Source organism: Neltuma alba, unplaced genomic scaffold (assembly GCF_004799145.2).
Source record: "Neltuma alba isolate B1F8T4 unplaced genomic scaffold, ASM479914v2 tig00012743_pilon, whole genome shotgun sequence".
Lineage (NCBI taxonomy): Eukaryota > Viridiplantae > Streptophyta > Magnoliopsida > Fabales > Fabaceae > Neltuma > Neltuma alba.
Window position 1 is genome coordinate 194314 of NW_021637159.1, and position 11770 is coordinate 206083.

The following is an 11770-nucleotide window of genomic DNA, read 5'->3' on the forward strand; positions in this document are numbered from 1 at the left end:
AGTCTAACGTTGCAATCTCCACACTACCACTGCAGTAAAATTGATCGGGATGTATAGTGAAAGGCAACAATTTCAACTAGAACGGCAGCCAAAAAATTAATCCGTCAGATTGGAAAGGCCAGAGTTTCCATAACGGTATAACCAAATCAGAATCTTGTACATCTGATTTACAACTAAGTCATACTTTTTAGCCCTAACATAATCTCGTTCTATGTTCCATTAAGAGAAGACAGGCCTTTAACAGAAGAGAAAATCAATTCTCTCATTCTTGACTTTAGACAACACAACAATGGTTTTCTGCTCAAGCTTTCTAAACCAGTAAAATAATGTTCGTTAAGTATCGCCTGAGTTCGTAGCTGCTATGTTAGCAGTTATAAGTGGCTCTCGCGTCATGCAAACACGTAATGGCCAACCATAATAATCACTTTCTCTTGGGATGTGGAACTATCAGACCTCCAAATAAGGGAACTATCACCCTTTGATAAAGCTTGAAACCTTAACCGGTTGCAGTATTCAACATATGCACCCTCTAGGGCCGTTGCACGTAATGGTTTTTAATCTACAGAGGCAAAAACTACTGAGTTATAATCATGCAATGTGGCTTCAGAACAACGCGGAATTTCATACTTGGAATTCACCTGAGCTAATGCTTGTATGATAATCAACTATAGTCACTTGTTGGAAAGCATCTCATCGATTTGACCATTTTGGTTGTACAGATCCACAAGTTTCTTAGCATATGCAGGCATGTGCCTATCAGCTCTGCAATCATTAATTTTCAATCACCATGAGCAGTATATAAATACAGTTTATCCTTGTAGGTCGGTACATTATCTTATTATACCTTTCTTTTCCCCAAGCACGATTTATGTGCAAATAGTTGCGGATGGTGTGATAATCAAGTGAATAACGTCCAAATTCAAGACCTTTTGGACCAATCTGAAATGAAAGCGAGGGTCAAAATATTATTATGTTCTTTATACGTTTCGATGGATAAATCATGGGAAAATATTTTTACCAGGTTTAGTACAAAAGCTATCAAGTTTCCGATAAATTTTGGGGCTGGCTGAGCAGGACCTTTCCCTGGACAAAATAGAAATTTTCAAGCATCATTACTAATAAAAAAGTATCTTTAGGAGAAGAGATATTATCAGAGAACAAAACTGTAATCATCATTTCATGAAAGAACAATTTAAAAAAAAAAAAATCTAATCTTTAGAGCAGAACAAACAATGTTAAAAGAGCACAAGACTATTCTGAATGAAGCCCACCATACCATGGCCCCAAAAAGAGCCCATACCCTAAGCCCAAAGACTTCATTAAGCTTACCTAACTTGGCATTATCATCAGCCTTAACAGTCTCCATCACAAATGGTCGCCGATCCCCCTGAAGAGAAGGCAAAAAAATAAAACCATTTGATAAAGCAATATTTTAAAAGGTTAAATGGGACAGAGCTGATCATTTACACCACTAGTTGTTGGCTTAATCTCTAAATACTGCTCGACCAGACTCAGCATTTCTCTTCCTCGTTCATTCCTGTCATTTCAAGAGCGGAACAATGGAATCACTTCTTATAAAACGGTGATCCCCTAGTATGTAATTTATTAATATCATAACCAATCATGACAACTATCAACTTGTTTAGACGAGGGTGGATAGGAGAAAGAGGAGGAAATGAAAGAGTTTTAGGTTGCCTTCACGACATAATTTTAGAAAACGGAATGCCCTCCATAGTTCAGTTCCCCAGTATGGGGTTTTCCTCTTAAGTTACCTGCAGACGTTCACTTCTTTACTTTCCCTCTCCCCTTTCCTCTTTCCTCTCTTTAAAGTATATAGACTCAAAAAATAGTAGAGAGAGATATATTAACATCTTAACAGATCAATAATACATTGGAACGACCATATATCCAAACACCTTAGCGTCTTATGCGATATTACCTGACAGTAACATACTGAGGATGTTGTGTCATGCTGACTCCAGAATATTTGGGCACACTCATGTATCCAACAACTAAGTCCTGAAATTTATTTATTTATCTTTAATGTCTGAATAGATCAAGTACTAAACACAGGAATTTGAGGCAAACACAATATACAGGGTAGAGTGAAATAATTAAAAACTTTATAATGAAACAATTCGAACAAGGTAGAGTAAAACATGCAGAAACGGTTACAGCCACTGGTCTCTGTGTATTCGAGAGACACAGACCTCTCCCAAGCTCTCTCTCAACATGCATACCGCCCTCCTATAACAACTTCCCTATATAACAATATTTCCCACCCGTCTCTCTCCTCTAACCGTCACCCATACAATCCCTCAATTGCCCTTGGGCTTTCTTTTAACATAAATCAACTGAGGCCCAGTCCTCGCCTCATCATTACCCCCCCCAATAAGTGTGTCCTTGTCCCCAAGGACAAAAGTAGGAAACTGTAATTGAATGGCATCATAGTCTTCCCACGTGCTGTCATGTTCAGGGAGGTGTAGCCATTTGATGAGGACCTCAACAGTGCTATCAGTCAGACGTCGTGACTTTAAAACCTTCTCTGGCTGGACTTGTAACTCAAGGTCAGACGTGAGGAAGGAAGGTAATGACTGTGGTACGATCGTAGCAGGTGGAGCCAACCGTAACTGGGACACATGGAAGACAGGGTGAATCTTAGCGTCGGGAGGTAACTGCAGCTTGTACGCCACGGCCCCAACTTTGGCGAGAATGGGAAAGGGACCATAAAAACGTGGACTCAATTTTTCATTGGGGCGACGAGCTAAAGAACGAAACCGATAAGGTTGCAGCTTGAGATACACTTTGTCACCTAGCTCGAATTGTACATCACGTCTTTTCCTGTCAGCACAGGACTTCATATACTGCTGTGAGTGCTCTAAATTCTCTTTGAGTTCAACCAAGATAGCATTGCGGGCCTGCAGGTGATCAGTGACAGCATCTACCAACGATGAGGACTCCTGGAAACGATACAGGGTTGGTGGATCCTGCCTGTAGAGAGCCCGAAAAGGAGTCATGCCTGTGGAACGATTGAAGTTGGTGTTAAACCAGAATTCAGCCCAAGCAAGCCAGTTGGACCAGTCCGCGGGATGGAAACTGGAAAAGCAACGCAGATACGTCTCCACACTTCGGTTCACTACCTCAGTCTGACCATCACTCTGTGGATGGTAACTTGAGCTATAACTCAGAGAGGTACCCGATAATCTGAAAAGTTCCTTCCAAAAGTGACTCATAAAAATTTTGTCACGATCGGAGACAATGGAACGAGGGAACCCGTGCAAACGTACTATTTCTTTTACAAAGACAGCAGCAACATCACAAGCTGAATAAGGATGACGTAGGGGAAGGAAATGCGCATATTTGGTCAAACGATCCACTACTACAAATATAGTATCAAATTTAGCCGACTTGGGTAATCCAGTGATGAAGTCCATGGTAATGTCAGTCCATACTGCGTCAGGAATCGGTAGTGGTTGTAATAACCCGGCTGGACTGGTAGCTAAGTGTTTGTTCTTAAGGCACGTATCACAGGCCGCCACGTATTTCTGAACATCTCGGCGCATACCATCCCAGTGGAACAACGAAGCAAGCCTCTTATATGTACGCAAGTACCCTGAATGGCCCCCAATGGGCGAATCATGGAAATCCTGTAGCAGGGAAGGAATTCGAGGCGATTGTTTCGGTATCACTAAGCGTCCATTAAAAAATAAGTGACCCCCTTTGAGTGTATATCCTGCCTTAGTTGCCTGACCGGTGCCCAAGGCTTGAATGATCGCTGCTAAAGTCGGGTCCGCTCGAACCTCTTGGTCCCACGAGTCAATATCTGAATTTTGCAGAACTAAGATCGCTTGTAGTGCACAGTCACCCCCTCTTCGGGACAGTCCATCTGTAGCAGAATTAGAGGCCCCTGGTTTATATTGTATCTGAAAGTCAAAGCCCATTAGTTTTGAAACCCACTGCTGTTGCTGACCATCCAATACTCGTTGTTCCAGGAGATACTTCAGTGATTTTTGATCTGTTTTAATGAGGAAAGGCCTTCCCAGCAAGTAATACCGCCATTTCTTTACCGCAAAGACAATAGCCATGAGCTCACGTTCATACACAGATTTCTGTTGGTTTTTAGGTGACAAATGGTGACTGTAATATGCCAAGGGTCGTCCATTTTGCATCAGGACAGCTCCCAAACCGGTACCGGATGCATCTGCCTCAACGACAAAAGGGACCTGAAAATCTGGAATGGCTAATACCGGTGTTGACGACATAGCCTGTTTGAGGATATCGAAGGCGGATTGTGCCTCCTCATTCCAGTGGAAAGCATTTTTCCTGAGCAAACGGGTGAGGGGAGATGCTAGGGTACCATAATTCCTGACGAAACGGCGGTAATAACCCGTGAGACCCAGAAACCCCCGTAATTCCTTGAGTGATTGAGGTACAGGCCAAGTCAACATGCTCTGTACTTTTGAGGGATCTGCATGGACCCCCGCTGGAGAAATTATGTGGCCGAGGTATTCCAATTCAGACTGAGCGAAAATGCACTTTTTGGCATTGATGACCAAGTGGTGTTGCTGTAGTACCTCCAAGGCCACCCTTAAGTGCCGTAAATGCTCCTGCCGGTTCACGCTGTAGACCAGAATGTCGTCAAAGAAGACCAAGATGAATTTCCTCAGATATTGACGAAAAATATCATTCATGAGAGATTGAAAGGTAGATGGTGCGTTCTTCAGCCCGAACGGCATGACCACAAACTCATAATGGCCATCATGAGTACGGAAAGCGGTCTTATGTTCCTCACCTGGCTTCATCCGTATCTGGTGGTAACTCGACTTTAAATCTAGTTTTGAAAAAATTTGAGCCCCATGTAGCTCGTCGAGGAGTTCTTCAATCGCTGGAATTGGAAACTTGTCCTGAATGGTGATTTTATTCAAGGCCCTATAGTCAATGCAAAACCGCCAGCTACCGTCCTTCTTTTTGACTAGTAGAACTGGACTAGAGAAGGAGCTCCTGCTGGGTCGAATCAGACCAGTTTGTAACATATCTTGCACCATCTTCTCAATTTCTGATTTCTGGCAGTGGGGATAACGGTAAGGCCGTATATTAGGTGGAGCCTCTCCTGGTTTTAACTCAATAGTGTGGTCGACCGAACGATGAGGAGGTAGGCCAGTAGGTTGTACTTGTACTGCAAGGAACTCCCCAAGAAGGCCTTGAACATCTGCGGCAATCTCCGTAAGGTTAATATCAGTTACTTTGAGCTCAGTAAACTCAATTAGGAAACCAACGTCTGCTGAGCGCATGGATTTAAGGAGTGTAGACGACGACATTTCTGACTTTTGTAAGGACGGATCACCTCGCAAACAAACCCATTCCCCGCCTATGTCGATCTTGAGGGTCGACCTTTTCCAGCTCACCAGAACTTCGTCCAGTGACTCGAGCCAGTCTGCACCGAGGATGATATCTGACCCACCCAGCTGAAAAGGATAGAGGTGTTGACTAATGTGGAGCCCCTGGATCACAATGGGTACATCCCTACAGATTCCTCTGCCTTGCACATGACGAGAATCGCCTACTTGAACAGTAAAGGATAGTCGCGGATCAAGGGTCAGGTTGAGAGCATTGACCAAATCGTGGTGAATGAAACTGTGTGTGGCTCCGCAGTCGATAAGGATTAATGCGGAATGACCGAGCACCGTCCCCTTGAGTTTGATGGTTTTTCCCCCGGTCACGCCTGCCAATGCGTTAAGAGAAAGAGTCATAAGCTGCCCCTCAGTCGCCGGCTCGTCAGGAAAATTATTAGAGGCTGTCGCAGGGGTAACAACATCTGATTCCGGGTTCTCGCCATTATCGGCTTCCTCAGCTAGGATCAACACTTGCAGCTGCTTCTTTTTACATCTGTGTCCCGGTCGAAACTTCTCGTCGCACTTGAAGCAAAGACCAAGTTCTCGCCGCCTCTCAATTTCAGCATCAGTGAGTTTCTTCGGTACTGACTTGGTGATGTGAGTCACCGGTATCTCAACCTTCTCCGCGACACGTGTGCTCTTGGGGTCAGCCGGAATCGTTGCGGTGTGGGTCGTCGGTTTAGATGTTTCGGCTGTGTAACGAGTTGGGCTGGGACGTGTGGCCCATTTGTCCGTATCCCACAACTTAGGGGCTCGGTCAACGCTGAACCCGTGGAGTGAAGACTTGACCCAGTTGCGCTCCTCAATCTGTAAAGCCATATCCATGAGTTCTCGGATGGAATGCGACGGAATCATCCGAAGGTCGGCTTTGATGTCTGGGTGTAATCCATTCAGGAAGGCGGCGATTAACACTTCGTCGTCGCACTTATCTAGAGTAGCCGAGAGAAGCTCAAACCGCTCAATATATACGGCCACGGTCCCTCTCTGCCGGAGTGCCATTAGCATCTCGTAAGTGCCTCCGCACTGCGACGGGTGGAAACGCAACACCAGAGCCTGTTTAAGCTCGATCCAATTTCGCAATGGACTTTGAATCTCACACCACTGGAACCAGTTTAACGCCCGGTTCTCAAAACAGAGCACTGCAGCATCCAATTTGTCATCATCGATAATCCGATTGAGCTTGAAGTATCGCTCAATCCTGAAGATCCAACCTAGCGGGTCCTCTCCCGAAAACAAAGGCATATCAAGTTTCTTGAGATTAGAGAAGTCACTACGGGCTTCTTTCACCTCCGTCTCGCCTTGTTCCTCTGTCCGTGGGAACTCTGATGTAACCTTAGACCCAGGGGATTCTTCAATCCGGGTACCGACCGCTTCGGGTCGCTTTGCCTGACGTATTTCTGTCAGCACCTCGGTCATCAAGGATTGTATCGTGGCTATGTCGCATTTGAGGGTTGATACATCTCCTCGTAGCAGCTCAATACCCTGCTCAGTCTGAACCAGCCGTGTATCAATATGCTCAACCTTCTGCTCCATTCGAGTCACCATTCGCTGGATCGTGCCGGCTCTGATACCTTAATGATGGAACACGGTCTGTATTAATGCCAACTAGAGAAAAGAAGGCTCACCCTCAGGGTATGGACCTAAAGGGGAGAAACGAAAAACATGCAGAAACGGTTACAGCCACTGGTCTCTGTGTATTCGAGAGACACAGACCTCTCCCAAGCTCTCTCTCAACATGCATACCGCCCTCCTATAACAACTTCCCTATATAACAATATTTCCCACCCGTCTCTCTCCTCTAACCGTCACCCATACAATCCCTCAATTGCCCTTGGGCTTTCTTTTAACATAAATCAACTGAGGCCCAGTCCTCGCCTCATCAGTAACATACTGAGGATGTTGTGTCATGCTGACTCCAGAATATTTGGGCACACTCATGTATCCAACAACTAAGTCCTGAAATTTATTTATTTATCTTTAATGTCTGAATAGATCAAGTACTAAACACAGGAATTTGAGGCAAACACAATATACAGGGTAGAGTGAAATAATTAAAAACTTTATAATGAAACAATTCGAACAAGGTAGAGTAAAACGAAATTCTTATTAATATTAAAATTTTGACATGCGCAAAAGAACTTACCGCTAAGGCATTTGTATAGTCAAAACAGCTGTAACAAACAAGAAGATGCTGAAAAGTTAGCAGAAAATATAATTTGGGGAAAAAAAAGGAACTACAGTAAAATCTAATCCTAGAATGCTTCTACAGCTTGCCAGTCAAATTACGAGACTTATCAATAATCACCGTGTGACAAACATTTTACCTGTAGCATGAGGGGGCAATAACATCAACCAGCTCATTTGCTGGTAGACAGAAATAAGGAACCTGTTTCAGTTAAAAATTGAAATTGAATGAAGCAGTTTTCTTGTTAAACCCAAGGACATAATGACATTAAGAAGGCCTTCTAACCTCTTCAATATGACCATCCAAGTGCTTCAAGTGAACCTGGTCATAAAATTGTATATGTCTAGTGACAAAGTAATACTCAAATTGGCAATACATTAGGTCTTGAAGAATAACAAGCTTCAATTTTGTAAAGAGTGAACTACTGAGTGGGATACAACACAAACGGACTATCAAATTGGCGTCACACTATCATCTGAGGAACAACAAAGCATGTTCCTCACTTTGAATAGAAATGAGATGTTTGGTATGAGAATTAGGACACGACCTATGCTACATAAACTGAACATTCAGACAAGAAAAATAGCTTCATATTCCATGTAGCAGAATATACAGAGAAGAGTGCCAATTTTCTGATAGACGTTGACAATTAAAAATAATAATAACTACTGAACGAGAATTCAATCTATTTGCTAGGCTAACTTCTAATCAAGGTCTATCGAGACTATTTGTCAGGCCAAAAATTAATGTGGCAGTTGTGCTAAAATAGATGATTTATAAGTTTAAAAAAAAAAAAAAAAACCTTGTAATCTTGCATAAACTCATAATGAAGAACTGTTTCCGGAGTATCACTTGCAGCCTTTAGAAACTTATCCAGTCCTTCCCTAGTTCCATTGTCCACTGTGAAGGAAAAAGATAGTATTACGTCAAATTCATCAAGGATTACCAGTGATTCATGCACAAAATGGCATATTAGCAGACCATGTCTAATATAACTATTTATAGCCAAAAATTGCGAGATAAAAAGAGAAAGACTTGGCTGAATACATTATATTTTGCTTACCACAATTAGTGCCTAAAACATAGAGCTTCTCCAAATTCAGGTGTTGCTCAACAGATCTTAATGCTGAAATTGAAGAAATTATTCTGCATTACAATAGTACAAAGTCAATGAAGAAAAAGAATGAAATTAAAAATCTACAGAACATTATACAAGTGATACCTTGCACTTGGCAACCTACACCACAAAAAAGAAGACGCTTGACACCAGCAGCCTGTCATTATGAAAATTAAGACACGCTAAGAATAACAGCAACTTCAAGATATTAAGGTGATACAAAGAATGATGCAATAGTCAAAATATCAAGACCACTGAAAAGGCCGTCTTTTCAATTCTCCCCAGTATGGAGGCCGAAACACGAGATTCCAAATTTGACTTTTACACACAATACTGAAAAATATATTAGAAACAATCCTCAAAGATCTCGTATTGATCAATAAATTTGCACAGCTTCATCACCCAAATTGTAAATTTTTGAAAGATGTAGACAAGTGAAGAAGAATACACTTGATTCTAATACTCACCTAACGTTTTTCACATGATATATTATCAAGGCATTTCAAATGCTTAAACATGATTGTCATGAAATAAGTAACCATGATCAATCAAATCCTTTCTAATATAAGAAACTGACTTCAAACTTTCAATATAAAATTACAAAATATGAGCAAAATTTTTATTTAAGATTGTGAGAAGGAACTTCTGTCACACAGACAGTAATTTTACACACCTCAACAAGGGCAAGGGTATTTAGGTTAGGAGATAATGTTGGCTTTACGCCTTTAGCTGCTAAAACTTCGTCAGGTGTCCTGGAAAATGGAAGCATGACAGTATCGTAGGTGTGAAAAATAGTAAATATTACCAGTAAGATCATCTAGACTATTCTAACGATGAAATAACCAGATCCGAACCTTGCTAACACAGGCCTTGGAGATAATCTGTCTTCAGGATCACTACGATAGTTAAAATTAAATAAGAATTATTAACAGAGTAAATAAATAAAGTTAAATTTAATACTAAATACATTCACAATCGCTCTTCGTTTAAATCTAAAATTTCTTCCCCTACCTCTGAACACAAATCACAGCTTCAACCATGCCTGATTTTAGCATTTCCATAGCTATAGTAGTTACTATCCCAGTCCATTGAGCTCCTATCAACAGAGAAGTGGTTTTGTTAAGTGAAATTCATCATCTCAAGGCGCATTGGCCTTTGCAAATTAATTTTAATGATAACACATAAATTTGAAGCAGAAAGTTGTGACTCTTTTATTCTCATGATGCAGTTTCTATAACTTAAAAAAATTAAATGTTGATCCTTGAGAACTTATTGGAATTTATGATAAATTTATAACTAAGGATCAACTTTTGTTTTATTCTTCTTCTTCTTCTTTATTTTTTGGGTATATCTGGTAACCGTAACTGGTACTACCAACTAATTCAAATTTGAGCATTGTTGGGCTCAAATAAGAGATAGAACTTTTCCCATGATATATTACACCCAATGATTAACTTGATATATTTATTCATTGATATTCGATGCTGTTTCAACCCACAGATAATTAAAAATACAAGAAATGTAACGCATTCACAGATCCTCACAGATTGATTCAGAGAAGAACGACAAATGAATACAGCTAAAAAAGAGCAGTAACAGATTTTACTTTGCGAACAGGAAAAATTACCTTCCACAGGCTTAAGTTTACGAGCATATAATAGTTCCTCATGTATACCAAAGTAGGTCTCCTCCAATGTATCTGTTTTCCTCCCTCTACCATGAACTACGGGTTCCAATCTCTGAAAGAGGAAACGGTTATTGAACATCAACACAAGAATATTTTGCAGTTATGTTCACTTCAAGTTTTCAAGATTGCAACAGAGCAGAGATACAATCAAGCATTGCTTAAATTGGAAATGATAATATTTCATGTTCAATATCACACCCTAAGATGAAAAAGAAGAAACTGTTGTGCATTAAAGTTTCCCCATATAAGGTCAGTTCATCTGGACTTACTGAAAATATTTAAACAGCAGCAATCCATCTTCCACATTTTCAAATAGCCCAATTGATTAATTTGGAGAAAAGCTGAAAAAAAAAATATATATCACCAAGCACTTCATATCATTTGGTTATAACTTCAATGCTCATTTTTCAATTATATTTTCCACCTGAGCATTGAAGGATAAAGGTGGTGTTGCATTTCTTCGGATTAAGCATATCACTAGTAGTATTGAGTTGAAAATATTAGGATTTGACTACCACGAAAGAAAGCAATAGAGGAAACAAACTTACTTCAATTCTCGACATTCCATCTCCCAGGAAAGCACAGGCATCTTTGACATGGGCAATATAATATGTATCACACAACCCGCATCGACTGCTCCAAATGAAGAACTAATTAGATGAAAAGAATTCAACTTTATAGAGAAAATGCTGACAACTAGAAAGGAACTTTTTTTTTTTTCCAAAGAAAAAAAGACAGAATGTTGGAAGACGAAACGTGGCAATTTGGACGAGAAATAGATGAGAGATACCTGCAATGGTCTTTGGCAGGGTAAGTGCCTCCGGGTGGGATGGGCCTAGACCTCTTTCTCCAGTCCTCTCTCAAATTCACAGAATTAGGAGAGCTAGAGTTGGCTTCTGCTAACCAAAAAGATGAGATTGATCAAGTGCAAGAACAAGCAAAGAAGGCAAAGATGCAGCGAAAGATGGTACCTTTGGAAGATGAAGAAGAAATGATGGAAAGGGAGAGTGGGAGAGAAGAGAGTTTGCCAATGAAGGAAGACATGACAACGAACCTGCTTCAACACTAAAACTGCGCGGCTCCCTTGGCACCTATCAGCACGGCCAATTAATATCTTTTTGAGGCTGGGATTTCTCGCCCTACGTGGCACAATCTCAGTCGTTTTCTTATCTCCACGTGTACTATTCTTCGATGCCACCTCACCGATTGCTAATCATGGACACGCGTGGCGCACACAATCGTTTTTTTAAATATTAATAATCTTTCTTAAATTTATTCATAATAGGCATTCTTTGTTCTTAAATTAAAGTACACACATGCTTCCCTCATGATATTATCATAAAATACTTCTAAGTTCTAACCACATTATTAAAATCTATAAAAGGTTA

At 40.9% G+C, this 11770-nt stretch overlaps 1 protein-coding gene across 1 annotated transcript; it reads right to left on the reverse strand.

Annotated features, from left to right (window-relative positions):
* Nucleotides 1–445: 445 nt before the first annotated feature.
* LOC114730532 (7-hydroxymethyl chlorophyll a reductase, chloroplastic) lies at nucleotides 446–11431 on the reverse strand. The gene is made up of 20 exons (XM_028917614.1): nucleotides 11354–11431; nucleotides 11173–11278; nucleotides 10931–11015; nucleotides 10323–10434; nucleotides 9707–9791; nucleotides 9550–9591; nucleotides 9369–9447; nucleotides 8801–8852; nucleotides 8642–8704; nucleotides 8381–8478; nucleotides 7864–7899; nucleotides 7718–7779; nucleotides 7537–7564; nucleotides 1940–2019; nucleotides 1468–1537; nucleotides 1330–1387; nucleotides 1019–1083; nucleotides 845–939; nucleotides 639–762; nucleotides 446–577 (listed from the first exon to the last, which is right to left on the reverse strand). Exons 1-19 carry the CDS (start codon nucleotides 11424–11426, stop codon nucleotides 672–674), a joined length of 1380 nt encoding a protein of 459 aa, XP_028773447.1. The 5' UTR covers nucleotides 11427–11431; the 3' UTR covers nucleotides 446–577; nucleotides 639–671.
* Nucleotides 11432–11770: the final 339 nt, after the last annotated feature.